Below are 27,514 nucleotides of genomic sequence, written 5' to 3'. Positions count from 1 at the left end.
CTGCTGCTGGGTCCTCCACGTCTCCTGATGTACTGGCCTGTCTCCTGGTAGCGCCTCCATGCTCTGGACACTACGCTGACAGACACAGCAAACCTTCTTGCCACAGCTCGCATTGATGTGCCATCCTGGATGAGCTGCACTACCTGAGCCGCTTGTGTGGGTTGTAGACTCCGTCTCATGCTACCACTAAAGTGAAAGCACCGCCAGCATTCAAAAGTGACCAAAACATCAGCAAGGAAGCATAGGAACTGAGAAGTGGTCTGTGGTCACCACCTGCAGAACCACTCCTTTATTGGGGGTGTCTTGCTAATTGCGTATAATTTCCACCTGTTGTCTATTCCATTTGCACAACAGCATGTGAAGTTTATTGTCAATCAGTGTTGCTTCCTAAGTGGACAGTTTGATTTCACAGAAGTGTGATTGACTTGGAGTTACATTGTGTTGTTTAAGTGTTCCCTTTATTTTTTTGAGCAGTATATATATATTTATATATATATATTTATATTTATTTATTTATTTAAATATATATATATATATATATATACACACATTTATTTAAATATATATTTAAATATTTATTTATTTAAATATTTATTTATATTTATATATACACATACACACATATATTTATACATACATATTCATGTTTGTGGCCGATACAATGCAGTCTATTCCTTCCATAGCAAAGCGCTCTCTGCAGTGTTCATGTGTTTGTCTGCCAGATCTCTGTAGTGGCTGTGTGGGTGTGTGTTTGTGTGTGTGCATGGTTGTGTGTGTGCACGTGGGTGCATGCGTGTAATAGACTAGCAATGGCTTGGTGTTCTGATGAACAGTGCTTTAATACTGTCTTTGGATTTTTATCAGTGAATATCTCAGCCTGTTTCCTGTGCTAAGCCTAAATATTATTTCCCCTTTGTCCGAACACACACACACACACACACACACACAAACATACCCCAGCGGTATCTGTTTCTCTTTCTCTCTACGCAGCACGTGTCCTTTACTCCTTCAGTTATATTGGCCTCTTTACTTTGCACCTAATACCTTTCAGAAGTGCGTGCATCAGCACTTTTAATATTTATAGTTTGAACATTGAGCTCATATCCCTTCTGTTGCACCGTGTTTATGACCCTGTATCTTCCCTTCTGTTTCTCCCCCCCTCACCCTCCATATCGCTCTATCCCCCCTGCTTTCTGCCCCCTTCTCCATTCCGCCTCTCCCTCCCCTCGGTTCCCTCCCGCTTCCCCCTCTCTCTCCTCAGAGCCAGACTGGGCGTCGGTGACTTTGGGTGTGTTTGTGTGCCAGGGCTGCTCTCTCCTCCACAGAGGCATCCCCCACATCAGCAGGGTCAAGTCCATCCAGCAGGAGTCATGGGAGGCCTCAGAGGTGGAGGTCAGTAACCCTACTGTACCAGAGGGGGAAGCATGAGAGAATGTATATTATATTGCATCACATTGGTCCTTATTACAGTTGTTACCTATTGCCAATTACAACCTGATTTGAGATCAGATCTTGCCATCCAACTTCTTAAGTCTGGCCATTTTAGGCTAAACAAAAAAACGGACCCTCAGTCAGTTCCAGTAGTGTGTCTGGCACATTGCCTTCTTTAGACTGGGAAGCCTAATTCCCACAGGGACTTGTTCATCATTTCTAAATGCAATAATAATGTGAACTCCAAGAGGCCACCACGGATGAGATTTGGGGAGTGAAAGCCTTGAGGGAGAGTGATAGACTCGGCATACAGTGAGGGAAAAAAAGTATTTGATCCCCTGCTGATTTTTTACGTTTGCCCACTGACAAAGAAATTATCAGTCTATAATTTTAATGGTAGGTTTATTTGAACAGTGAGAGACAGAATAACAACAAAAAAATCCAGAAAAATGCATGTCAAAAATGTTTTAAATTGATTTGCATTTTAATGAGGGAAATAAGTATTTCACCCCCTCTCAATCAGAAAGATTTCTGGCTCCCAGGTGTCTTTTATACAGGTAACGAGCTGAGATTAGGAGCACACTCTTAAAGGGAGTGCTCGTAATCTCAGTTTCTTACCTGTATAAAAGACACCTGTCCACAGAAGCAATCAATCAATCAGATTCCAAACTCTCCACCATGGCCAAGACCAAAGACCTCTCCAAGGATGTCAGGGACAAGATTGTAGACCTACACAAGGCTGGAATGGGCTACAAGACCATCGCCAAGCAGCTTGGTGAGAAGGTGACAACAGTTGGTGTGATTATTCGCAAATGGAAGAAACACAAAATAACTGTCAATCTCCCTCGGCCTGGGGCTCCATGCAAGATCTCACCTCGTGGAGTTGCAATGATCATGAGAACGGTGAGGAATCAGCCCAGAACTACACGGGAGGATCTTGTCAATGATCTCAAGGCAGCTGGGACCATAGTCACCAAGAAAACAATTGGTAACACACTACGCCGTGAAGGACTGAAATCCTGCAGCGCCCGCAAGGTCCCCCTGCTCAAGAAAGCACATATACATGCCCGTCGGAAGTTTGCCAATGAACATCTGAATGATTCAGAGGACAACTGGGTGAAAGTGTTGTGGTCAGATGATACCAAAATGGAGCTCTTTGGCATCATCTCAACTCGCCGTGTTTGGAGGAGGAGGAATGCTGCCCATGACCCCAAGAACACCATCCCCAGTGTTAAACATGGAGGTGGAAACATTATGCTTTGGGGGTGTTTTTCTGCTAAGGGGACAGGACAACTTCACCGCATCAAAGGGACGATGGACGGGGCCATGTACCGTCAAGTCTTGGGTGAGAACCTCCTTCCCTCAGCCAGGGCATTGAAAATGGGTCGTGGATGGGTTATTCCAGCATGACAATGACCCAAAACAGACGGCCAAGGCAACAAAGGAGTGGCTCAAGTAGAAGCACATTAAGGTCCTGGAGTGGCCTAGCCAGTCTCCAGACCTTAATCCCATAGAAAATCTGTGGAGGGAGCTGAAGGTTCGAGTTGCCAAACGTCAGCCTCGAAACCTTGATGACTTGGAGAAGATCTGCAAAGAGGAGTGGGACAAAATCCCTCCTGAGATGTGTGCAAACCTGGTGGCCAACTACAAGAAACGTCTGACCTCTGTGATTGCCAACAAGGGTTTTGCCACCAAGTACTAAGTCATGTTTTGCAGAGGGGTCAAATACTTATTTCCCTCATTAAAATGCAAATCCTTTTATAAGATTTTTGACATGCGTTTTTCTGTATTTTTTTGTTGTTATTCTGTCTCTCACTGTTCAAATAAACCTACCATTAAAATTATAGACTGATCATTTCTTTGTCAGTGGGCAAACGTACAAAATCAGCAGGGGATCAAATACTTTTTTCCCTCACTGTAGCACTACCTGGGGGTTAGAAGGGATAGAGGATTCTCAGACTAAAGTTACAATAAGACATGTTGATTGGAGTTGCTGATAATTCCCTGAGGGAAACATAAAGACAGAAAACAAGGTGCTTGGACTGCAATTTAGTACTACTCTTAGTTTCCTTCCCGTAAATATCAGTCCTAAAAATGCCCCTTATGTGTTGTCAATGCATTAATGGATTTGTTCCGTCTATCGTCAGCTAATGGCTGCCATGGGTAACGAAGCAGCCAAGGCTAAGTACGAACAGAAGGTTCCAGCATTCTACTACAGACCCAAACACACAGACTGCAAGTAAGTCACCCACGTCACTGAGTTATAATGAACTAACAACATTGTTCGGTCCGTTGATATGTACAGTTGAAGTCGGAGGTTTACATACACCTTAGCCAAATACATTTAAACTCAGTTTTTCACAATTCCTGACATTTAATCCTAGTACAAATTCACTGTCTTAGGTCAGCTAGGATCACTACTTTATTTTAAGAATGTGAAATGTCAGAACAATAGCAGAGAGAATGATTTATTTCAGCGTTTATTTCTTTCATCACATTCCCAGTGGGTCAGAAGTTTACATACAGTCAATTGGTATTTGGTAGCATTGCCTTTAAATTGTTTAACTTGTGTCAAACGTTTTGGGTAGCCTTCCACAAGCTTCCCACAATAAGTTGGGTGAATTTTGGCCCATTCCTCCTGACAGAGCAGGTGTAACTGAGTCAGGTTTGTAGGCCTCCTTGCTCGCACACGCTTTTTCAATTCTGCCCACAAATTTTCTATAGGATTGAGGTCAGGGCTTTGTGATGGCCAATCCAATACCTTGACTTTGTTGTCCTTAAGCCATTTTGCCACAACTTTGGAAGTATGCTTGGGGTCATTGTCCATTTGGAAGACCCATTTGCGACCAAGCTTTAACTTCCTGACTGATGTCTTGAGATGTTGCTTCAATATATCCACATAATTTTCCATCCTCATGATGCCATTTATTTTGTGAATTGCACCAGTCCCTCCTGCAGCAAAGCACCCCCACAACATGATGCTGCCACCCACTTGCTTCACAGTTGGGATGGTGTTCTTCGGCTTGCAAGCCTCCCCCTTTTTCCTCCAAACATAACTAAGGTCATTATGGACAAACAGTTCTATTTTTGTTTCATCAGACCAGAGGACATTTCTCCAAAAAGTACGATCTTTGTCCCCATGTGCCATTACAAACCATAGTCTGTCTTTTTTATGGCAGTTTTGGAGCAGTGGCCTTTTCCTTGCTGAGCAGCCTTTCAGGTTATGTCGATATAGGACTCGTTTTACTGTGGATATAGATACTTTTGTACCAGTTTCCTCCAGCATCTTCACAAGGTCCTTCGCTGTTGTTCTGGGATTGATTTGCACCTTTCGCACTGGAAGTGAATTATCTCTGAATTCAAAGACTGACTTCAATGGAATTTACGGGGACAGGGAATTTAATTAGAATGTAATTTGTGGAAATAATCCCAACCCTGGTGACAACTACACTGCAGATTTATCCCTCTTGAAAAACAGTGTGTTGTCTGTGCCATTACTCTTTTCTGTGGGTACTAAACCAACAAGCATTTTACGTGTGAGAGAGGTGATAGTGAGAGGAAGATTTCTTTGTGTCAGTCAAATGGATTACTTTAATCTAGGTAGCCTAGCAGTTAAGCATTGGGCCAGTAACCGAAAGGACGCCGGTTCCAATCCCTGAGCCGACTAGGTGAATCTGTCAATGTACCCTTGAGCAAGGCACTTAACCCTAATTTATCCTGTAAGTCACTCTGGATAAGAGCGTCTGCTAAATGACTAAAATGCATATATTTCTTTATGAATAATCTGGTGCTTGTGCTTTCAGAAAAGATGCACAATACTGTCTGACCATACTGACACGATTATAGGGAACAGGAAAGAAAGATAGGAACATCTGAAAGAGCTGTTTTTATACTGTATGTAGGTCTATCAGAGAGAAAGAGGAGATGCTGTTGTTGGCATGGCGATGTTCTCCTCGTCACACACTTCTAAAGATAGATCTTCTATTACTCTCATCAATCTTTTTATCCTGGAGTAAAGGAGAGTGGGTGTGTGTGTGTGGGGGGGTATATACGGGCAATGGAGGTGAAAGGAAAAGAGAATCTGTCACAGCAAGATTAGTAGAAATGTGGCCTGTGTCCCAAACTCCCAGCTTGTTAGCCTATCACCCGTTCAGCTAACAGCGTGGCACCTGTACTATAGAGAAAGCTGAGAGAAGGTGAAACACATCCATTGCTTCATTGTGTTCCAGGCTACTGCGGGAGCAATGGATCCGAGCCAGGTACGAGAGGAACGAGTTTGAGTTTATCGAGAAACAGGAGCCTTACTCTGCAGGTGAGCTGACATTAGGGCTGTTACGGTGACCATATTACCGCCACACCGGCAGCCACGAGTCATGACGGAAGTCAAATTCCACGTGACCGTTTAGTCACGGTAATTAGGCTTCCCCATGTGCTGATGGTGCTGATGGTCATTAGTAACCTACCAAACTTCCTAACTGCCTGGTACTCAGCACTCTATTGTCCCTCTATCAATGCAAATGTATTCGAAAATCTAATCAAACACTTAATTAGAGCCCACGAGCTCATGTTGCGCAACATTTCTATTGGCTATGCAACTGTGTGAGAAAAGTGTTGATGGCCTTTATTAAAAATAGGAGGATCCCATCATCTTTCTATAGGCTAGGCCTACTATATTTATTTCTCTACTTTCCTAATATTTATCACATTGCTTATATATACAAAAGGAGTATAGCCTACCAGGCTGGCATGAAAATGAACCACGGGAAAAGCATCCTCCATTCGCTATTTAAGTGCATAGATTTACATGTATTTTTTCCCCTGCCCCTGTTTCGAGGCAGGTGCATGATAATGGTACATTATACATTTTTAAAAAGTCACACACACAGTACCAGTCAAAAGTTTGGACACACATACTGATTCCAGGGTTTTTCTTTATTTTTACTATTTTCTACATTGTAGAATAATAGTGAAGACATCAAAACTATGAAATAACACATATGGAATCATGTAGTAACCAAAAAAGTGTTAAATGATGACAGCTTTGCATACTCTTCTCTCAACCAGATTCACCTGTATTGCTTTTCCAACAGTCTTGAAGGAGTTTCCACATATGCTGAGCACCAAAAAGTTCAGTCTTGATTTCATCAGACCAGAGAATCTTGTTTCTTATGGTCTGAGAGTCTTTAGGTGCCTTTTGGCAAACTCCAAGCAGCCTGTCATGTGCCTTTTACTGAGGAGTGGCTTCCGTCTGGCCACTCTACCATAAAGACCTGATTTGTGGAGTGCTGCAGAGATGGTTGTCCTTCTGGAATGTTCTCACAGAGGAAATCTAGAGCTCTGTCAGAGTGACCGAAGAGTTCTTGGTCACCTCCCTGAACAAGGTCCTTCTCCCCTGATTGCTCAGTTTGGCCGGGCGGCCAGCTCTCGGAAGAGTTTTGGTGGTTCCAAACTTCTTCCATTTAGGAATGATGGAGGCCACTGTGTTTTTGGGGACCTTTAATGCTGCAGAAATGTTTTGGTACCCTTCCTCAGATCTGTGCCTCGATATAACCCTGTCTCGGAGCTCTACGGACAATTCCTTCAACCTCATGGCTTGGTTTTTGCCCTGACATGTACTGTCAACTGTGGGACCTTATATAGACAGGTGTGTGCCTTTCCAAATCATGTCCAATCAATTGAATTTACCACAGGTGGACTCCAATCAAGTTGTAAAAATATCTCAAGGATGATCAATGGAAACAGGATGCACCTGAGCTCAATTTCGAGTCTCATATCAAAGGGTCTGAATACTTATGAAAATAAGGTATTTCTGCTTTTTATTTTGAAAACATTTGCAAAAAATTCTAAAAACATGTTTTTGCTTTGTCATTATGGGGTATTGTGTGTAGATTGCTAATTATTTTTATTTATTTCATCCATTTTAGTGTAAGGCTGTTCCATAACAAAATGTGGAATAAGTCAAGGGGTCTGAATACTTTCTGGAGGCACTCTATGTAAAGACAAAATTAAATCAAGAACAGTCTGATGGATGACAATATTAGCTTATCACTTGTGAATGATGCCTTTTTAAAATCATAGTCAAACACCTCATGTAGCCTAGCCTATATGTTTTGATAAGGTTTGTATCACAACTAAAGTGGCCAAATATATTCTTAAAATTTAAGCACATTAATCCGCTTTACAACGGGTGTAGAGACTAACTGGCAAATTTGGGGAAGATCATTTTCACCATAGAAATGCACCATAAAAATGCACCTGAAAGCATTACATGCATAATCGCATTTGAGGTCACTTGAGAATGGTGTTTTCCCGCTAATTGATTGCATTTTGGAACAGTCACGCTTATAGGGTAAATTTTAAGCTTAAAGTTCCTATCTGTTGTGTATGCCTCGTTTCTAGTGGTTGTATTCATTTGGGATCTATCACATCCCACATCTGTCCCAGACTATGTTTGGAATATTTATTTCACGCACAGAATAGAATAGGTCAACTTTTGTACTATCCCACTTAGTACAAAAGTTGATAGGCTCGTGCTTTTGCTGTTAGTTCGGCTTGTTGACTGACGAAAAGTTAACGTGGAAAGTTCTTCCAATATCTTCAATGTGCGCCTTGGAATTGGATAAGGACACACGCAGTTGTGTCCCCGATGTGGCTGTCTTCACTTGTGCCTGTGAGAAAGACCCAATCACGTGAATGGAATTGGCTAATAAGAATTGAGCTATCTGAGAGGGCCATGTGAGGGAGAGGTGCTTCAGAGCACGCTGCCGGGAGATGGGAATTAGAATTATTATATTCAGCCCAAGGGCACAACAGCCACAGGCCGCAAAAGGCATGGATTTTTAGGGGGCATTACAGCCACACAAAGGGGATACCGCTGGGAAATTCGAGACCTTGTCAATTTGTGAATGCGAGACTGATGAAGTGTGTACAGCCTGCGCATGAAACAAAGCAGAGCTCATGCCTTTCATGCAGCCTTAGAATGTATAAAAAATACAAACGTTGGTCTATATGTTTTGATCACAACTAAAGTTGCATAAATAACTCTAAATTAAGCATATAGGAAGACCAGTTTCTTTGTTAACTGCTCAACACAGAATAGCCGCATGTGCACACTCCCAAATATTTTGGAGAAAACATCCTTTCTATTTCATTCAGCTATGTTCAATTGTATTCTTCATACTATACAATGATATAAAATAATGCCAAGGAATTCTAAGCAAATCTTGTCTGCTAAATGAACTAGTGTAGCCCACAGCCATATGGCCTAGCCAGATCAGGGTAGGACAAGGAGTATGCTTTTCTGTTCTTCTGAAATAGTCTACATTTTCTTCTTATCATGTTTCTTTAGACCTGTCTAAAATACATCAATTATTTATTGTGATACACACACAAGCTTTGCCTATGCAAAGCTATGGATGCAGAGCTATGGAAAATCTAGCCAAGAAATAGTCCTTCTCTGTCATGACAACAAGGCATTGCCTAAACAGTTTGCAAATACTAATAAAACCTTAAAAGAGTTTAGTGACAACTCCTTAACCCCTGCATCTTCAAGTCAGAATATTTCAAATCCTTTGCACTCCACAGTTTCAGTTTCCACAGAAATGCTTTGTTTGGGAACAATGAATTGAAGATATTTTGTGTTACATTTTATTCAATTTTTCACTTTAGTTATTTAATAAATATTTTCTTAACTCTATTTCTTGAACTGCGTTGATGGTTAAGGGCTTGTAAGTAAGCATTTCACTGTAAGGTCTACACCTGTTGTATTCGGCGCATGTGACAAATAAAATCGTATTTGATTTGAGAAAGGATGACTGAGGCATAGGATAAAGGCAGAGTGACTATGTCTGACCTTGTATTCTTCATTGTGCTTGTTTGTGTTCTTACTTAACGGAGACAGTGTCAGTGAATGAGTCTTGTTTCATTGCGTGAAGGCTATCTTGCTCTTATTGGAGCCAGACTGGATTCCCATTTAATAAAGATGACCTCGTCTGTTTACCATGAGATTCAACTTCCTCTTTATGTGCACACGCACACATACACATGCGTCTTGCGCAGCCACACATACACGCACACATGTACACACACAGAAGCACGCACACGCACACACACACACACACACACACAGTTGTATGACAGGCTAATACAGATGGATGCATTGGGCAGGAGATTTATATTAGTTTATATCTATTTGCATCACATATATTTGCATCATCAATACATTTGCATCAGATGTACCCAGGGCTAAAATCAATAGATCCATAGTTTCAACCCTCTTCAGGGTCCTAGATGTTCTGTTAGCTTCTGTAGAGCAAGGAGAGTGGTAGTAAACTAGCCTCCCCAGTGGTCGATGGCAGTATTGATTCTGTATGCAGAGAAAGAGAGGGAGGTGCAGGGGGGAGGTTGTTATTGATCGATGAGGTAATGCAAGGTGAATGATTCATGTCAGACTGGGAAAAGAGAGACACCAATCTCTGTCACCAGGGGATGGAGAGATGAGAGGGAGGAGAAAATGGGACAGAGGCGGGAGGAGAGAATTAGGTGGTATGGAACTTGAGGGGGGAGAGACGTGGGGGGTATGGAACTTGAGGGGGGAGAGACGTGGGGGGGTATGGAACTTGATGGGGGAGAGACGTGGGGGGTATGGAACTTGATGGGGGAGAGACGTGGGGGGTATGGAACTTGAGGGGGGAGAGACGTGGGGGGTATGGAACTTGATGGGGGAGAGACGTGGGGGGTATGGAACTTGATGGGGGAGAGACGTGGGGGGTATGGAACTTGATGGGGGAGAGACGTGGGGGGTATGGAACTTGATGGGGGAGAGACGTGGGGGGGTATGGAACTTGAGGGGGGAGAGACGTGGGGGGTATGGAACTTGAGGGGGGAGAGACGTGGGGGGGTATGGAACTTGAGGGGGAGAGACGTGGGGGGTATGGAACTTGAGGGGGGAGAGACGTGGGGGGGTATGGAACTTGAGGGGGGAGAGACGTGGGGGGTATGGAACTTGATGGGGGAGAGACGTGGGGGGGTATGGAACTTGAGGGGGGAGAGACGTGGGGGGGTATGGAACTTGAGGGGGGAGAGACGTGGGGGGTATGGAACTTGATGGGGGAGAGACGTGGGGGGGTATGGAACTTGATGGGGGAGAGACGTGGGGGGGTATGGAACTTGAGGGGGGAGAGACGTGGGGGGTATGGAACTTGATGGGGGAGAGACGTGGGGGGTATGGAACTTGAGGGGGGAGAGACGTGGGGGGTATGGAACTTGATGGGGGAGAGACGTGGGGGGGTATGGAACTTGAGGGGGGAGAGACGTGGGGGGTATGGAACTTGATGGGGAGAGACGTGGGGGGGTATGGAACTTGAGGGGGGAGAGACGTGGGGGGTATGGAACTTGAGGGGGGAGAGACGTGGGGGGTATGGAACTTGAGGGGGGAGAGACGTGGGGGGGTATGGAACTTGATGGGGGAGAGACGTGGGGGGGTATGGAACTTGATGGGGGAGAGACGTGGGGGGGTATGGAACTTGAGGGGGGAGAGACGTGGGGGGTATGGAACTTGAGGGGGGAGAGACGTGGGGGGAATGGAACTTGAGGGGGGAGAGACGTGGGGGGGTATGGAACTTGAGGGGGGAGAGACGTGGGGGGAATGGAACTTGAGGGGGGAGAGACGTGGGGGGTATGGAACTTGAGGGGGGAGAGACGTGGGGGGTATGGAACTTGAGGGGGGAGAGACGTGGGGGGTATGGAACTTGAGGGGGGAGAGACGTGGGGGGTATGGAACTTGAGGGGTGCTGGATGGGAAAAGGAGATTGAAAATAGGGGTTATGAGTGTATATGAGAGAGGGAAATGAGGGATATATAGAGGGGGATACTTACAGTATAACTGACATTCCATGGAGTGAGAGAGTGGGAGGGAGGTGGAAGGAAAATAGAGAAGTAAAAAGAGCGAACTAGAGGGGGAGGAGGGAGAGAGAAGGAGAGGGAGAGTGAGAGAGATGAAGTGCGTGTGTAGCCTGTAATTAATTACATACAGTGCTCTGTACTGCCACATCATATAATGAAACTACTTCCTGTCTGTAAGAGGGCACCTTGGGGGTTTGTGGTATATGTCCAATATACCACGTTTAAGGGTGTTGCATCGTGCCTAAGAACAGCCCTTATATAGTATATTGGCCATATACCACACCCCCTCGGCCTTATTGCTTAAATAGAGCACTGTGTCATTAACATGTAAAAGGATGTACTTTACCATCAGGGAGGTTATTTTTTCTCCCTGTCATCTTTTCTTTGACTTCCTCTCTCATGCACTCTCTTTCAGCTAAAGCCTGTCTTTTTCTGTCTCGCTTTCTCTCTCCCTTCATCTGCTTTGGTATTTCTTTATAACACCAGAGTTATTTCTCCTTCTTTCTCTCTTGTTCTCTCTCCCACCTCTTCCATATCTCTTTCTATCTCTCTCTCTTTCACCTCCACTATGTCAGTTTGTCTGAGCTTGTCTGGTGTGTCTCTATCTACCCAGGGTACAGAGAGGGGTTTCTATGGAAACGGGGCCGAGACAACGGTCAGTTCCTCAGTCGGAAATTCATCCTGTCAGAAAGAGAGGGGGCGCTCAAGTACTTCAGCAAGCAGGAGGTAAGGCTGGAGTCAACACAAACGCTCTCGCACATGAATCCAGCTAACTTTATGCTACTAGCTTTCAAGTTAACCATCTCGAGTTAACCATCTCAAGTTAAACATGAATACTTGTATAGCAGGCTATGTACAGTGTACAGGCATGTGTCTACAAGGAAACTAAAACAAATGCCTCAAAAGACGTCATGTTTGTGTTTACTGTAAACATACAGTATGTGTTATTCTAACAAGTTATATGTATAATGATTAAGAAGGGTGGGGTTAAATGCGGAAGACACATTTTGGTTGCCCCCCCCCCCCGTATTTATGTACCGTACAGTTTGTGTATCTCCCCCAGGCGCGGGACCCCAAGGCGGTGATGAAGATTGAGACTCTCAACGCTACGTTCCAGCCGGCTAAGATAGGCAACCCCTACGGCCTGCAGATCACCTACCTTAGAGACAACAGCACCAGGAACATCTTTGTCTACCACAGCGACTCTAAGGTGACGCGTATGGGTGACTGTGACAAAAGGGACTATGGGCAATATTTATGTAGCCTGGTCCAAGATCTGTTTATGCCGGTATAGCCAATTCCTATGGTTTCGTGTAAACGCACTGAATTGTTAGAGACATTATGCATGAGGAATCAACATTTCAATGGTACACCCAATATGCTGCTGTTCCTCATATCATGGAACACTGATTTAGCCTGTTCAACTAAATCTGATTGTACTATTTCAGTGTCTAGGTCTCTAATGGAGATGGGCTGTTCTGGATAACTGACAGAGTGGAAATGAAGATGTCTGTTTAATCAGTAGACATCAGTCTTCACAGTGACACAGTTTTACTCATAATCCTGCCATGTAATCTGATCAGTGGAACTGTTTAGAGAAATGTGGAGGGAGTTGTTCACACAAAGGGCTGGCTGGCTGGCTTGCTGGCATGCACAGGCTGTTTTTCTCTGAGGCTTTACTGCTTAGCACACCAGATGATCATCTCTCTCAGTAGTGAGTCAGCCTTCTCTGTGGTCGTCACTAATTACCACAGTCACAAAGTCATAGACCCTGCCTATTTGTACAATTTCTCTTCTCAGATTTTAAACCTGATCCTAACCTTAACCTTAAACCCAACCCTAACCACACTGCTAACCATATGCCTAACCCTAACCTGAAATTAAAACCAAAAAGCTCATGTATGTTTTCATGAATTTTTACGATATAGACAATTTTGTGACTTTCATTCTCTGTGGGATGAAAGCCACAGAGCGTACAGCCCCCTCTGTTGGTCAACAGACACAATAGCAGGCTTGAACAGAACAGCAATAGTAAAGCTGCCATGTCATGATATTATCAAGGCTGCGGGAGGTAGTTTGGGGATGGAGGTGCTGACATTTTTTTGCAGCAAATACAGGACGAGTAAAGGCCCAATGCACTACTTTTGTGAAAAAAATTGTTTACCAGAATTTGTAACTTGAGTATGTTTTCCAGTTTCTTGAAATACTTTGCAAATGCGAGTTATTTCTATGTGAACTGAAATAGTCTATTCATTCCTTTTACATTTTAGTAGATGTTTTTATCCAGAGCAACTTACAATAGTAAGTGAATACATTTTCGTACTGGTCCTCTGTGGGAATCGAACCCATAACCCTGGTGCTGCAAGTGTTATGCTCTACCAACTGACCCACATGATGTCTCAGTGTACTCAATTACTGTATTGTGCATAGTTTTTCTTTGTGGTGATGGAAAATCTACAGATGATCAGCCTATGTACAGTACAGTAATGTACATATATATTTAGTGGCTTGTAAGGACAGTAAATTAATACTGCAAAAAAGTGGCCTTTTTCTATGTTATTTGATATTCAAATTGATGTGAATGTTTTGGGTCTTTGCCCATAACCTTTCACCTTTTGATGTAAATGTTTGAGGACAGGGTTTTGTTCTTTCTGGATTCCAGTCAACTCTTACAATTCCAACTATTAAATTCTGCAAGATACTGTTCTTAATTATACAACTACCTTTTCTGCCAAAGCGGAGATGCTGAAAACATTTTTCCCCCACGTTACAAATATCTATTGGTTGGCTAATACAGGACTAGTAAAGGCCCAGTGCACTACTTTTGTGAGAGAGAAAAAAAATATCCCCCAAAAATATTTTTTGGTACTAATATATATTTTCTAATTCAGATTTTTTTAGGTGGTGCTGCAGCACCCTCAGCACCTCTACTTCCCATGGCTATGGCTATAATAGCTTTATAATGTCTCCTATGTTCTATAATGTATCAGGTTTATTTTATTCTATGTAGGAATGGCTCTTGTGTCTTTGTTTTGGTAGGAAATGGTGGACTGGTTCAACGCTATCAGAGCTGCCAGGTTTCATTACCTTCAGGTGGCCTTCCCTGGAGCCAGTGACGAGGAGGTGAGGCCACAACACATGCAGTACTTTGAAATGACTATGACAATGATGGGTTCGGATTTCTGAACTTTGAATATTATTAATCATTAGTTATGCTAGGACATGAGGGGTGCCATAGTCTAGGGTCTACACCAGAAGTTAATGAGTATCTGTAGGAGGAATGTATATGATCAATGCAATTAGGTCAGGTCACATTAAGGGAGAAGGAACAGTTTATTGCCCGTATCACTTCATTTCCTGCCTGGCAATAAAGATGCAATGTTTAGCGAGAAGGAGGAGACTCCACCCCAAACTGGGGTATATATACCACCACTGGCAGAACCATGTCTTTGTCTCTTCCGCTGTTCCATCCTTTGGGGTGAATAAACTTGGTTTAAGCTTTCATAGTGTCCGGCAAGTTCTTACTCTGATATTTAGAACCTAACAACCACTATTAAACACCAAATTAGACGATATTATATTGTTTTCTCTCGTCTTCTCCTTCAGCTGGTGCCCAAACTGACGCGTAGCTTCATGAAGGAGGGCTTCATGGAGAAGACGGGCCCAAAACACACAGAGGGCTTTAAGAAGAGGTGGTTCACCATGGATGACAGGAGACTCATGTACTTCAAAGATCCTCTGGTGAGGAGACAGCATCACACCCGACACTAAAATAACTGATTGATTCTGAATGAACCCTACTCCTCATAACTTTTATTCTGCGGAATACTTTATTCTCTGATCTCTTTCTCCCTGCCTCTCTCCCCCTCCTTTCTCAGGATGCCTATGCGAGGGGAGAGGTTTTTATCGGCAGTAAGGAGAACAGCTACACCGTGCTCCCGGGCCTTCCCCCCTCCACCCAGGGCTACCACTGGAACCATGGCATCACCATAGTAACACCAGACAGGAAATTCCTGTTTGCCTGTGAGACGGAGGCGGAGCAGAAGGACTGGATCACTGCTTTCCAGAGGGTTATCAACAGACCCATGAGACCACAGGAGTACGCAGGTTAGTCAGTAAGATGCATTATACAAGTGTACTCAAAAGTATGCACTATGTTAGGTGTACTCTGGAGTACGCATTTATGCAGATGTTGCGTCTTTGCAGTAATGTTTGCAGGGTATGTACAACACCCAATTTAACTAGTCAAGGTCTCAAAAGCAGTTGCTTGGCTGAAGCCAATGTTTTTTGACCAGGCTGAAACAAAAGCCTGCACACCAGGTAACTCCCTAGCTCAAGGGTTGGTATTAATTCATTTAAGTATAGATTGATGATGTGTTTTTAGAGCTACAGATGCCGTATCTTAATTTTCCCCTGCTTCTCACAGCAGGAAAAGAATCCTGCAGCAACAGGACATTTCAATGGGAAAATGTTGTAGGGGTTGATACATTTTTCATGTTCAGATTACAAACTTTAGAAGCCTTTTTAAACCTTGAATACACTACAAGTTCTCATTTCATGCTTTGCAGGAAAACTCCTGCAACAACAGGATGATCAAGTTAAGATACAGCATCTGTAGTCCAACGCAATGTATTGTGTGTATTTATATGTATTTATATACAGTGTCTATATGCATCTCTATGTAATTGTATCTCTATGTTGTGGTAACACTGACTGGTTTTCTGCTCTTCACCGTGCAGTGGAGGCACACTTCAAACACAAGCCCTGAGACTGGAGCTGTCAGTCTACTGGACTAAGACCAGAACAGACAGGATTTCTCTACAGAGACCCCAGAATAAGTCTATGGGGCTCTAGTGTACCTTTACAGAGGGAGCAAGATGGTAGACATGGAAGAAATGCATCCGAGAGGAGACAGGAATCAATAGAAAATACTTTCTTTTCCACCTCTCCTGACCTGATGCCCAAAGCTGGGGTTAGAGGTCAGGGGGTTTGAGAGGAGAGAAAAGGACACAGAAACATCAACACCCCTGCCGCTACTCTCCACATAGACTCTCCAAACTGCACCCCCCGCTCTAAGTGTTGTGATCAGCATCCCTTGTTGTATACTAAGGAGTCATGTTCGCCATGTTTGTTGAGAGCAGTACTGTCATTTTAATTATTGATTGAACACTTTTGATGCCAGTGGATTTATGCAATTTCTCAGATTGTTCTGCATAATCTGCGTACATTTAACTTTCAAGGTGCTGACTAAACCTATGCTTCTGGACAGTGCTGACAAAACCTATGCTTCTGGACAGGGTACGCATCTCGTGGCTGTTATTTATTTTTGAAATGCAAATCTAAATATTTTGAATCTCAGTGAATGCTGCTTCATGCAACAGGATTGTAATGTATTTAATATCATACTGTATATACAGTACCATTCAAAAGTTTGGACACACCTACTCATTCCAGTGTTTTTCTTTATTTTTACTATTTTCTACATTGTAGAATAATAGTGAAGACATCAAAACTATGAAATAACACATATGGAATCGTGTAGTAACCAAAAAAGTGTTAAACAAATCAAAATATATTTTCTATTTTATATTCTTCAAAGTAGCCACCCTTTGCCTTGATGACAGCATTGCACACTCTTGGCATTCTCTCAACCAGCTTCATGAGGTAGTCACCTGGTATTCATTTCAATTAACAGGTGTGACTTGTTAATTTGTGGAATTTCTTTCCTTAATGCGTTTGAGCCAATCAGTTGTGTTGTGACAAGGTAGGGGTGGTAAACAGAAGATAGCCCTATTTGGTAAAAGACCAAGTCCATATTATGGCAAGAACAGCTTAAACAAGCAATGAGAAATTACAGTCCATCATTACTTTAAGACATGAAGGTCAGTCAATCTGGAAAATGTCATGAACTTTGACAGTTTCTTCAAGTGTAGTTGCAAAAACCATCAAGCACTATGATGAAACTGGCTCTCATGAGCACCGCCACAGGAAAGGAAGACCCAGAGTTACCTCTGCTGCAGAGGATAAGTTCATTAGAATTAACGACACCTCAGATTGCAGCCCAAATAAATGCTTCACAGAGTTCAAGTAACAAACACATCTCAACATCAACTGTTCAGAAGAGACTGCGTGAATCAGGCCTTCATGGTCGAAGTTGCTTCAAAGAAATCACTACTAAAGGACACCAATAAGAAAAATAGACTTGCTTGGGCCAAGAAACACGAGCAATGAACATTAGACTGGTGGAAATCTGTTCTTTGGTCTGATGAGTCCAAATTTGAGATTTTTGGTTCCAACCACCATGTCTTTGTGAGACACAGAGTAGGTGAACGGATGATCTCCGCATGTGTGGTTCCCACCATGAAGCATGGAGGAGGAGGTGTGATGATGTGGGGGTGCTTTGCTGTTGACACTGTCAGTGATTTATTTAGAATTCAAGGCACACGTAACCAGCATGGCTACCACAGCATTCTGCAGCAATACGCCATCCCATCTGGTTTGCGCTTAGTGGGACTATCATTTGTTTTTCAACAGGACAATGACCCAACACACCTCCAGGCTGTGTAAGGGCTATTTGACCAATAAGGAGAGTGATGGAGTGCTGCATCAGATGACCTGGCCTCCACAATCACCCGACCTCAACCCAATTGAGATAGTTTGTGATGAGTTGGACCGCAGAGTGAAGGAAAAGCAGCCAACAAGTGCTCAGTATATGTGGGAACTCCTTCAAGACTGTTGGAAAAGCATTCCAGGTGAAGCTGGTTGAGAGAATGCCAAGAGTGTTCAAAGCTGTCATCAAGGCAAAGGGTGGCTACTTTGAAGAATAGAAAATACAAAATCTATTTTGATTTGTTTAACACTTTTTTGATTACTACATGATTCCATATGTGTTATTTCTTAGTTCTACAATGTATAAAATAGTAAAACAAAAAAAATAGTAATTAAACTTTAATGAGAAGGTGTGTCCAAACGTTTGACTGGAACTGTGTTTCATCTCCCTGAACTGATTAAATCAATGTGTCTACCATTGCAAAACACTAGAGGGCACTATGGGTCATGTAATACATCACCACAACGTGCATCATCATTTTGCAGGTCTGCCGGTGTAATAAACTTGACAATCCCATTGACCTTGTCTTGTTTACTTTGGGTTAATATTATCAAACAAATAATGAAATAAGAAGGAACCGTGTAATGATGAAATGCATTATGTTGGTTTTCATCATAATGATAAGAGCTCCCTCTGAAGGTTATCCTTTTCTGTCACTTCTCTCTCTCTCTCTCTCTCTCTCTCTCTCTAGCACATGGGTTTCCAAACTTTTTTCTGCACAAATTTACACTAGAAAATGCAGGGAACCCCACAGAATGCACGCTCAAACTGTTTTATAATTTCAGCCAGTAGTTTTGAAAGTGGGGATCACAAGCAAAAACGGGTCCCTGTTATTTGTGTACTACGTCATCAAATTGTGTACTAGGTAATCCATTTTGTGTGATATGTTACAAATTTGTTGTGCTTGAGATCCTGGAGTGCATCTTTAACACTGTTTGTTGGTATTCACTCAATTTTAGGTCCCACAGGCTGACCCATCACATAATAATGGCATTTAAAGTGTAAAACGTCCTTAGTTCACACTAAAAGATTGTATTCTGTACCCATTTGAAGAGAAGACAAAAATCTTCAATTGTTTGATGAAAAGGTTTTAAGAATTCTCTGGGGACCCCATTTTCAATTTCAGGGTTTGGGAACCACCGCTCTAGTAGTTCAAAACCTCTTCTCTCACAAAATGTGTGTATGGTGCCTGTGTTTGTTGTGTGTGCATGTGTGTGTGTGTTCTCACAATATGCATGTGTGCAGAATGGATATGTAGAGGGCATCCTCCAAAGCTGTGTGATTCTCTGTGCTGACTGATGAGTGGACATGGACAGACACAGCTGTTCCTAGAGGCGGCAGTTGGAGAGCTCAGACAGCTGTTGGAGTTCCACCCATGGAGAGTTCCACCCATGAAGAGTTCCAACCAGGGAGAGTTCTAGTGTTAAGCTGGGGGCTGGATGGACACTCAGAGGGAAGTGGGAAGTGCGGCTGAGCAGTTGTGAAGTGTGGAGAACCAATATTATTATAGATATGGACTGGCGTGTGCTGACTGCATGCACAAACTCCCGCTCAAGGAGCATGATAACTGCTGTGCAGCTTACACATATGCAAACAGACCTTGTACTCAAGCGGTTGGTTGTTACAAAAATGTAATTCAGAGGTTAAAGCAGTGAGATCGTAATACATAGTTATAGTAACATAGTTATGGTTAGATGTCCCGTGTGGCTCAGTTGGTAGAGCATGGCGCTTCCAGGGTTGTGGGTTCGAGTCCCACAGGGGACCAGTGTGAAAATGTATGCGCTGAATACTGTAAGTTGCTCTGGATAAGAGTGTCTGCAAAATGACAAGTGTGGTAGAGCGTTGATTCCTGCCAGTCTGTGTGGCCAGGAAATGCTTCCATTAGTGCATGTCTCCATACAGTGCCTTCAGAAAGTATTCGGACCCCTTGACTTTTCCACATTTTGTTACATTACAGCCTTGTTCTAAAATATATTAAATCATTTTTTCCCTTCATCAATCTACACACAATACCCCACAAAGAAAAAACAGGTTCCTGGAATTTTTTGCAAATGTACATTTACATAAATATTTGTACCCTTTACTCAGTACTTTGTTGAAGCACCTTTGGCAGCGATTACAGCCTTGAGTCTTCTTGGGTATGACGCTACAAGCTTGGCACACCTGTATTTGGGGAGTTTCTCCCATTCTTTTTTTACAGATCCTCTCAAGCTATGTCAGGTTAGATGGGGAGCGTCGCTGCACAGCTATTTTCAGGTCTCTCCAGAGATGTTAGATCGGATTCAAGTCCGGACTCTGGTTGGGCCACTCAAGGACATTCAGAGACTTGTCCCGAAGTCACTCCAGCGTTGTCTTGGCTGTGTGCTTAAGGTTGTTGTTCTGTTGGAAGGTGAACCTTCTCCCCAGTCTGAGGTCCTGAGTGCTCTGGAGCAGGTTTTCATCAAGGATCACTTTGTACTTTGCTCCATTCATCTTTGCCTCGATCCTGACTAGTCTCCCAGTCCCTGCATCTGAAAAAGATCCCCACACCATGATACTGCCACCACCATGCTCCAACGTAGGGATGGTGCCAGGTTTCATCCAGACGTGACACTTGGCATTCAGGCCAAAGAGTTCAATCTTGGTTTCTTCAGACCAGAGAATCGTGTATTCTCATGGTCTGAGAGTCTTTAGGTGCCTTTTGGCAAACTCCAAGCAGGCTGTCATGTGCATTTTACTGAGGAGTGGCTTCCGTCTGGCCACTCTACCATGAAGGCCTGATTGGTGGAGTGCTGCAGAGATGGTTGTCCTTCTGGAAGGTCTCCCATCTCCACAGAGGAACTCTAAAGCTCTGTCAGAGTGACCATCAGGTTCTTGGTCACCTCCCTGACCAAGGCTCTTTTCCCCTGATTGCTCAGTTTGGCCGGGCGACCAGCTAGAGAAGGAGTCTTGGTGGTTCCAAACATCTTCCATTTAATAATGATGGAGGCCACTGTGTTCTTGGGGACCTTCAATGCTGCAAAAATGTTTTTGTACTCTTCCCCAGATCTGTGCCTCCACACATACCTGTCTCGGAGCTCTACGGACAATTCCTTCGACCTCATGGCTTGGTTTTTTGTTCTGACATGCACTGTCAACTGTGGGACCTTATATAGACAGGTGTGTGCCTTTCCAGATCATGTCCAATTAATTGAATTTACCACAGGTGGAGTCTAATCAAGTTGTAGAAACATCTCAATGATGATCAATGGAAACAGGATGCACCTGAGCTCAATTTTGAGTATCATAGCAATGGTCTGAATACTTATGTACATAAAGTGTTTCTGTTTTTTATTTGTAATAAATGTGCAAAAATGTATCAACCTATTTTCACTTTCTCATTATGGGGCATTGTGTGTAGATTGCTGAGGGAAAAAATAATGTAATAGATTTCAGAATAAGACTGTAAAGTAACAAAATGTGTAAAAAGTCAAGGTGTCTGAATACTTTCCGAAGGCACCGTACGTACAGTATGTGCCTGTTCTGTGAACTATGTGCCTTTCCCGTGAACTTCCAGTACATCGTAACACATTGACATGTAGGATCCACATGGCGGGAAATCCTCAAGGGATACCCCTCAGATTGGGGAGTGTGTGTGTGTGTTGGGGGGTCAGGATTAAGAGCTTCAGGGGGTCAGGCTCATGGAGCTGCAGCCCAATCGTCATAGTAACAGCTGGGACACGCTCCCACATGCTGCCTTCACTCTCTCTTTCCCTCTCTCTTTTTAACTTTTTTCTCCCTCCCTCGCTCAATTTTCAAGACTGAGTCAATTAACATTGTCTTTATCTATTGGTAATACAGCAAACAATGGCATTTTAGATTTTATTCATATGAAATAGTATGCTGTGAAGGTACATGTACTGAACATATAAAGCGGATATATGGTATGAGTGAGTTGGCAGATTTTTGGTCAGGCATAGAGACGGGCTATCCCTCTGTCTGCAAGATAGGGACTAGATGCTTTTTCAAGGACTGGCGCCAAGGCAGCGGGCTGTAGTTGACCTCAGTCACCACAGTGAGGTTTCACAGTCACTCTGTTTCTGGCATTGTGAACCGTCACAGACCACTCCAGACCACTCAAAGGCAAAGGGTCAGAGGGCACTATTGTTCGTTGAAATGAGAGATGCACAGTATCATTGGGAACGTCAATGTCTTGGATCCTCCTTAGACTTTCTACAGTATTTATGTATTTGTAGAAAATAGAAGCTATTACTTAGATTGAACAATATAAATGGGCCTGCCGTTTGAACAACTGTTATTCATCCTTTTGTCATTGTTGCATTGCACAGGAACAACTTGCCAGTTGCATCCTGTTATGTTGAGACAGAGATTATCGCACAGACAAGACTTGCGTCAGTAGTTTTAGGTCTAATTGACTGTTATAAGTCTATTACACTGCTGCCCCAGTCTATTTCAAGTTAGTCGGATGGCGTTTCATGTTGCTAAAGTCTAAAGGAGGGCTATGGCGAAGCTGGAGTACTAATCTAATAACAGTCCCTGGATAGACACACACACACAAGGGATCCCTTTCACTGCTTCTAATGGGATGAAACACTTTTATCTGCTTTAACTTCTAACAGCTGTAATGGAAAATGAGAAAGATGTGAGAAACCTTATAAACGTTTCAAAATAATTAAGAAGTTAAACAGAACTTAACTTGAGAGACTTGGAAGGAAATTACGCTGCTGTCTGACAGGTCTGTACTGTAAGTGTGGATGGGTGTGCAGTGACGAAATGATGATTTTGTAGGTGATGGAACTGTACACAAAATGTGTTGATTCTTCCATGCCAAGTCTTAGCAGAATTTGAACTACCTCTGTGTGTTTTACACATCCAAATTAGTTGGAACTGCTTTCCCACCTATACAGTAGTAGTGTGTGGCTAACCACAGTGTCAGTAAGGTCTCCTGATGTATTCCTCCACCCTGTCTCCAGAACCCTGTTGCATCATGGGTAAGTCAATGTTGGTTCTGTCTGGCAGCTTGTTGTCGTTGGCAACCCAGTGAGACTCACCAGGTCTTTTCACCATTCAGGAAGTAATTAAAAGTGGGTGGAACCCCAAATTACTAACCATCATATTTGTAGTGAAACTCAAGGGAAGAAACGTAGGGCATTTAGAATAGCCTGAGAGTAGATATAGCAACCCATGAGCCAGGTACAGTATATCTGTCTAAATATCCTGGCTTTGGTTTGTGCAATAGCTATGTTGGTCTGTGTACAGTGTCCATATTCAAGGGATGATCTCTCCATTCCAGTGAGGAAATTGGTGGTAATTCATGCATCATTTGTATAATCAAACTCCTGTTATTATGCAATGACACCTGATTATTTCTGTCAATAACTCTTAACAACCTGTCTCCATTCTCTATCCTTGTCTAGTTGAGTTTCTACGGAAACGTCTTGGCAAACAATAGGCAGAACAGTCTGAGATACAAAAATAGGCAGCTATAAATGAAAATGAGTTCTAACTAAAGAGTATTCTGCTCACAAGCCACCCACATCCCATCTGTTCGGATCATCTTCCCTGTGGTTAAGTCTTCCCCGTGGTTAAGTCTTCCCTGTGGTTAAGTCTTCCCTGTGGTTAAGTCTTCCCCGTGGTTAAGTCTTCCCCGTGGTTAAGTTTTCCCCGTGGTTAAGTCTTCCCCGTGGTTAAGTCTTCCCCGTGGTTAAGTCTTCCCCGTGGTTAAGTCTTCCCTGTGGTTAAGTCTTCCCCGTGGTTAAGTCTTCCCCGTGGTTAAGTCTTCCCCGTGGTTAAGTTTTCCCCGTGGTTAAGTTTTCCCCGTGGTTAAGTCTTCCCCGTGGTTAAGTCTTCCCCGTGGTTAAGTCTTCCTTGTGGTTAAGTCTTCCTTGTGGTTAAGTCTTCCCTGTGGTTAAGTGTTCCCTGTGGTTAAGTCTTCCTTGTGGTTAAGTCTTCCCTGTGGTTAAGTCTTCCCCGTGGTTAAGTCTTCCCTGTGGTTAAGTCTTCCCATACCCTGTTGCTTGTTGGTGCCTTTGGTAATGATGCAGTTGTTGTTTATTGCTCCAATTAATGTCATTTTCTTTCCCCAGATAAAGGGAGAAATAGGAACCTTAAACAAAGTAATGGCTCATTTAAAATGCTTTGCTTTCTGTCTGTGTTACACACACGCATGCGCACACACACACTCACGCTACCCACTCTCTGTAACTGCATGGCAAGCATCCATCCTGTCTTCAAGAAACTTTGCCCAACTACTCAGAAATGTTATGTTTATTTATCTGTCATTTGCAAAAATATTCAGAATTGTCAGAAAAAGTTGTGTGGGCAAACGTATTTAATGGCTCGGCCTGAGTTCTTACTCTGCAATTCAGTTATTTCATCATAAAGGTAAACATAAAACAGCATCCCACACTAAGCTTATCAAGCATTTACAAGAGCCAGTTACAAGTCACTGGTTATCATAGGGCCAGCATACAAATACTCCAGTCGACATATCAAGTATAAATGTCAAATAATCAAAACCTGGAATGTCCATTAGGCAGTCTCTCCATGTTTTTTGAGTTTCAGAAATACAAGGCTTCATCCATACAGAACTGCTGGGCTGGAATGGACATGTCTTCTTCAAAGTGCAGCAGATGCACAGGGCTTAGCGGTCCATTCTACATGGTGAGTATGGCCGTTTCTGTCCTTAGTCCAGCTGTCCAGTCAATCACAACGTATGGTAGATCGTTTAACTTATTTCCTTCAACCCTGAAATCTAGTAAACTCCATTCGTAGGAAAAAGAATTGAACACCTGTTGCCTTGAGTGAAATCCACGGCTTCTTTTCAGACAAGGAATGGAACTGCACTGAAGTGATGTGAATAGGAAATGGAATTGTTAGTTTGATAAATCTAACTGCAATGGTCATTCCAATATAAAACATTTTATTATAAAACATAAATACAAACATAATATTTTAAAGTTATAATAATTATTCAATCTGAGATGAAGAGTTGAACAAGAAAGGAACTGAAAAAGTAAATATAGAATTGGGTTAATTTGTGATATGGTCCAAACAGAAGTGTGGTCCACGTTTTCCTCACGGAGGATTCATGCATGCTTGTGGGTAAAGACTCTCTGTCCATCGTGACAAAACCAGCAGGCACTTGGTCTTGGATAATGTCCAATCTTGAGCCTTGTGTCATGTCCTCACTAACACGGCACAAACAGAAGAATCCCACAGACTATGTGAAAGCCATGTCAGACAGGCACCATAGGCAGTCAGTGCTGAGTCTAAGGCCTGGTGAGTGTGGAATAGACAGTCTGCTCCCAGTTTGTGGTGGGGCTGTGGCTGTGTGGTGGAGGGATAGCTAGGCTGTTGATGAGCGGGCTGCCGTAGGGGTGGCGAGACGAGTGGAAGTAGGGGTACTGATAGAGACCTGCGGGGTAGCTGGTGTAGGCACTGTAGTAGCCAGGGCTCTGGAGGTCTGCATAGTCACACTGGGGGCTGGGCAAGGAGGAGGAGGAAGAGGAGGCTGCAGAGGAGGGGCAGCTCCCGGAGTTGAGGGGGGTGTAGTCGGGGTGGGGTGGTGGGGAGCTGTGGGAGTGCTGGCTGCTGTAGTGCCTGGGACTCAGCTGCTCCGTTTTGATCTGCGTTCTGTGGTGAATGCCATCGCTGTTACTTGAGGACGAGGAGGAAGAAGGGGGTGCCGCCCCCGCTCCCGGCCCTTTGGGACCCCAAGGCGAGGCATTGCTGTGGGAGTGGCTGTAGGAGGAGCTTAGGGACCCAGAGGGAGGGTTGGGTCCTTGCCCCCCCTGCCCATGGTTGGGAGGTGCATCGGCAGAGCCATGCCCGTTGAGTGGCAGGTACTGATCAAACTCGTGGACGTCGAAGGCCTCCATGTTGCTGATGACGTCAGTGCTCAGCTCTGAGATATCCACGTTGCTGAAGTCGATGTTCTGCCGACCCTCGTGTTTCACCCCCAGGTGCAGCTCTGTCTTTGGGGTGGTGGGGGGTGTGGGGGGTCCATGTGGTTGGCCTTTAGAAAAGACACAACAGATGCCTAAACATTAGTTACCATATGCAAACAAAAAGGGGAAACCTGCATACCGCACAACTAAAAGAGGGAGGGACAAGATCCTCTACAGTGAGGACCAGAAAAATACCATGCCCAGGTCACTTCCAAACTTTGGACTAACTCAGAGTACATGTTATTATTGAATATCGATTGATCGGGAATGCAAAAATGAATCGTAAGGGGAAAGCCACTCACTTGTCCGATCTAGATGATGTTGCCCATCCCCCATGGAGGTCGGTCTGGCCAGACCAGGTTCAGCCTTGTACATCTGGCCCGGGTGGAGGTGGGCCAGCTCAGCCCCGGAGTCCGAGTCACTCTGACCTGGCTTGGTGCTCTTCCTTCTCCGTGGTTGGTACTTATAGTCAGGGTAGTCTTTCTTGTGTTGGACCCTCAGTCTCTCTGCCTCCTCCACAAATGGCCTCTTCTCGCTTTCAGAGAGCAGGCTAGAAATTGATGACAGATTGGGTTGAGTTGTGGACTACTATAAGATGCGCAATGTAGGATGTCATAATGAATATCATGTAAATGGCATGTAGAATTAGGTTAATCATGATGAAAAGACAATGTTGTGCAGTACATTTTAGGAAACAAGACTAATAAAGTAATAATAAGTATTTTGTAACTTGTCAGCAATGAACATTGTGTACATCAAATTTTAACTGCAGATTTTTGTGCTACGTTCTATGCAGGCACATTATGCACGCAGATGTGTATTATATCCCCCATTACATATGTACATCTCTACTGACCGCCATAGCTTCCCCAAGGTCTTGCTGAGTTCGGCGTTGTGGAGATGCGGGTACTGGTCCGCTAGTTTCCTGCGCGCCGCCTGCGCCCACACCATGAACGCGTTCATTGGCCGCTTCACATGGGGTTTGTTTTTCAGAGCTCGGTCTCCTCGTGTAGGCATCGGTACGAGCGACCAGTCGTATCCGTTCAGCACCTGAGTCACCGCGTCTCGGATGCACGCGGGAAACCGGTTATCCTCCTCGCCGGTGTCCAGTTTTGGGGTAATCCCGTCGCCGGGTGAGTGCCTGGGCGCCTGTCCATCGGAGCCGGTTGGAGAGGACGGGACGTCCGAATCCGAGTCGTCCTGCGACATCGAGCTGGCAGTTCCCGTTGGACTGCATGGATGGTTGTTGAACGACTTAACATTTTCCTCGGTCATGTTCAGCGCAAAATTGATGTGGTGTATCTAGTTACCTGTAGATTGCACCAAATGTGCATTTTACGCACGGCACCTTAAGTGACCAAAAATAAGAATGTAAAATCCCAAACGCTCTTTGTGATGTTCGTTTTTATTTATTTACCTCTCACACTGTTGTACGTTTTTTGTTGTTGGATATGATGTCCACAGTGTAGTCTCAGTTTTATACTGACACTTTTTGTTCTGCCAAGAGAATGTTGTTGGAATCGGGTTGGGTCATCTCACGCCACGCCTCATATCTTATTGGTTTGGACATAGCTCCACTGGTTCCTCCCATTTTTAGGAAATATGAGCCAGTGATTTGATAATTTGTGTTACATCATTTCTA

At 43.7% G+C, this 27,514-nt stretch overlaps 2 protein-coding genes across 3 annotated transcripts in view; one reads left to right on the top strand and one right to left on the bottom strand.

Moving 5' to 3' along the window:
- The window catches only part of LOC115158021 (arf-GAP with dual PH domain-containing protein 1), a 33,613-nt gene extending 16,831 nt beyond the window's left edge, over positions 1 to 16,782 (top strand). The window contains exons 2-10 of one of the 2 annotated variants that reach the window (XM_029706489.1): positions 1,262 to 1,392; positions 3,579 to 3,670; positions 5,661 to 5,743; positions 11,948 to 12,060; positions 12,398 to 12,544; positions 14,374 to 14,457; positions 14,941 to 15,075; positions 15,213 to 15,441; positions 16,074 to 16,782. In XM_029706489.1, coding sequence (XP_029562349.1) covers positions 1,262 to 1,392; positions 3,579 to 3,670; positions 5,661 to 5,743; positions 11,948 to 12,060; positions 12,398 to 12,544; positions 14,374 to 14,457; positions 14,941 to 15,075; positions 15,213 to 15,441; positions 16,074 to 16,102 — 1,043 coding nt within the window. In that variant the 3' untranslated portion in view covers positions 16,103 to 16,782. Of the gene's footprint in view, positions 1 to 1,261; positions 1,393 to 3,578; positions 3,671 to 5,660; positions 5,744 to 11,947; positions 12,061 to 12,379; positions 12,545 to 14,373; positions 14,458 to 14,940; positions 15,076 to 15,212; positions 15,442 to 16,073 lie in introns of both variants that reach the window. The other variant, XM_029706481.1, reaches the window with a different exon arrangement.
- A 7,390-nt stretch (positions 16,783 to 24,172) lies between these two features.
- On the bottom strand, positions 24,173 to 27,514 carry sox8a (SRY-box transcription factor 8a). The gene is made up of 3 exons (XM_029706470.1): positions 26,729 to 27,514; positions 26,175 to 26,422; positions 24,173 to 25,940 (listed from the first exon to the last, which is right to left on the bottom strand). Exons 1-3 carry the CDS (start codon positions 27,145 to 27,147, stop codon positions 25,195 to 25,197), a joined length of 1,413 nt encoding a protein of 470 aa, XP_029562330.1. The 5' UTR covers positions 27,148 to 27,514; the 3' UTR covers positions 24,173 to 25,194.

The sequence above is a fragment of the Salmo trutta genome, chromosome 2 (assembly GCF_901001165.1).
Source record: "Salmo trutta chromosome 2, fSalTru1.1, whole genome shotgun sequence".
NCBI classification, from domain to species: domain Eukaryota; kingdom Metazoa; phylum Chordata; class Actinopteri; order Salmoniformes; family Salmonidae; genus Salmo; species Salmo trutta.
This window is presented reverse-complemented; position numbering and strand designations above follow the sequence as displayed.

Excerpts from the sequence above, each read along its gene's own strand:
- sox8a (XM_029706470.1), bottom strand. The coding sequence starts at position 27,147 with ATGACCGAGGAAAATGTTAAGTCGTTCAACAACCATCCATGCAGTCCA. Across the intron at positions 26,423-26,728 it reads ACCTTGGGGAAGCTATGGCG|CCTGCTCTCTGAAAGCGAGA; the intron begins GTCAGTAGAGAT and ends ATCAATTTCTAG. Across the intron at positions 25,941-26,174 it reads ACATCATCTAGATCGGACAA|GCCAACCACATGGACCCCCC; the intron begins GTGAGTGGCTTT and ends TCTTTTCTAAAG.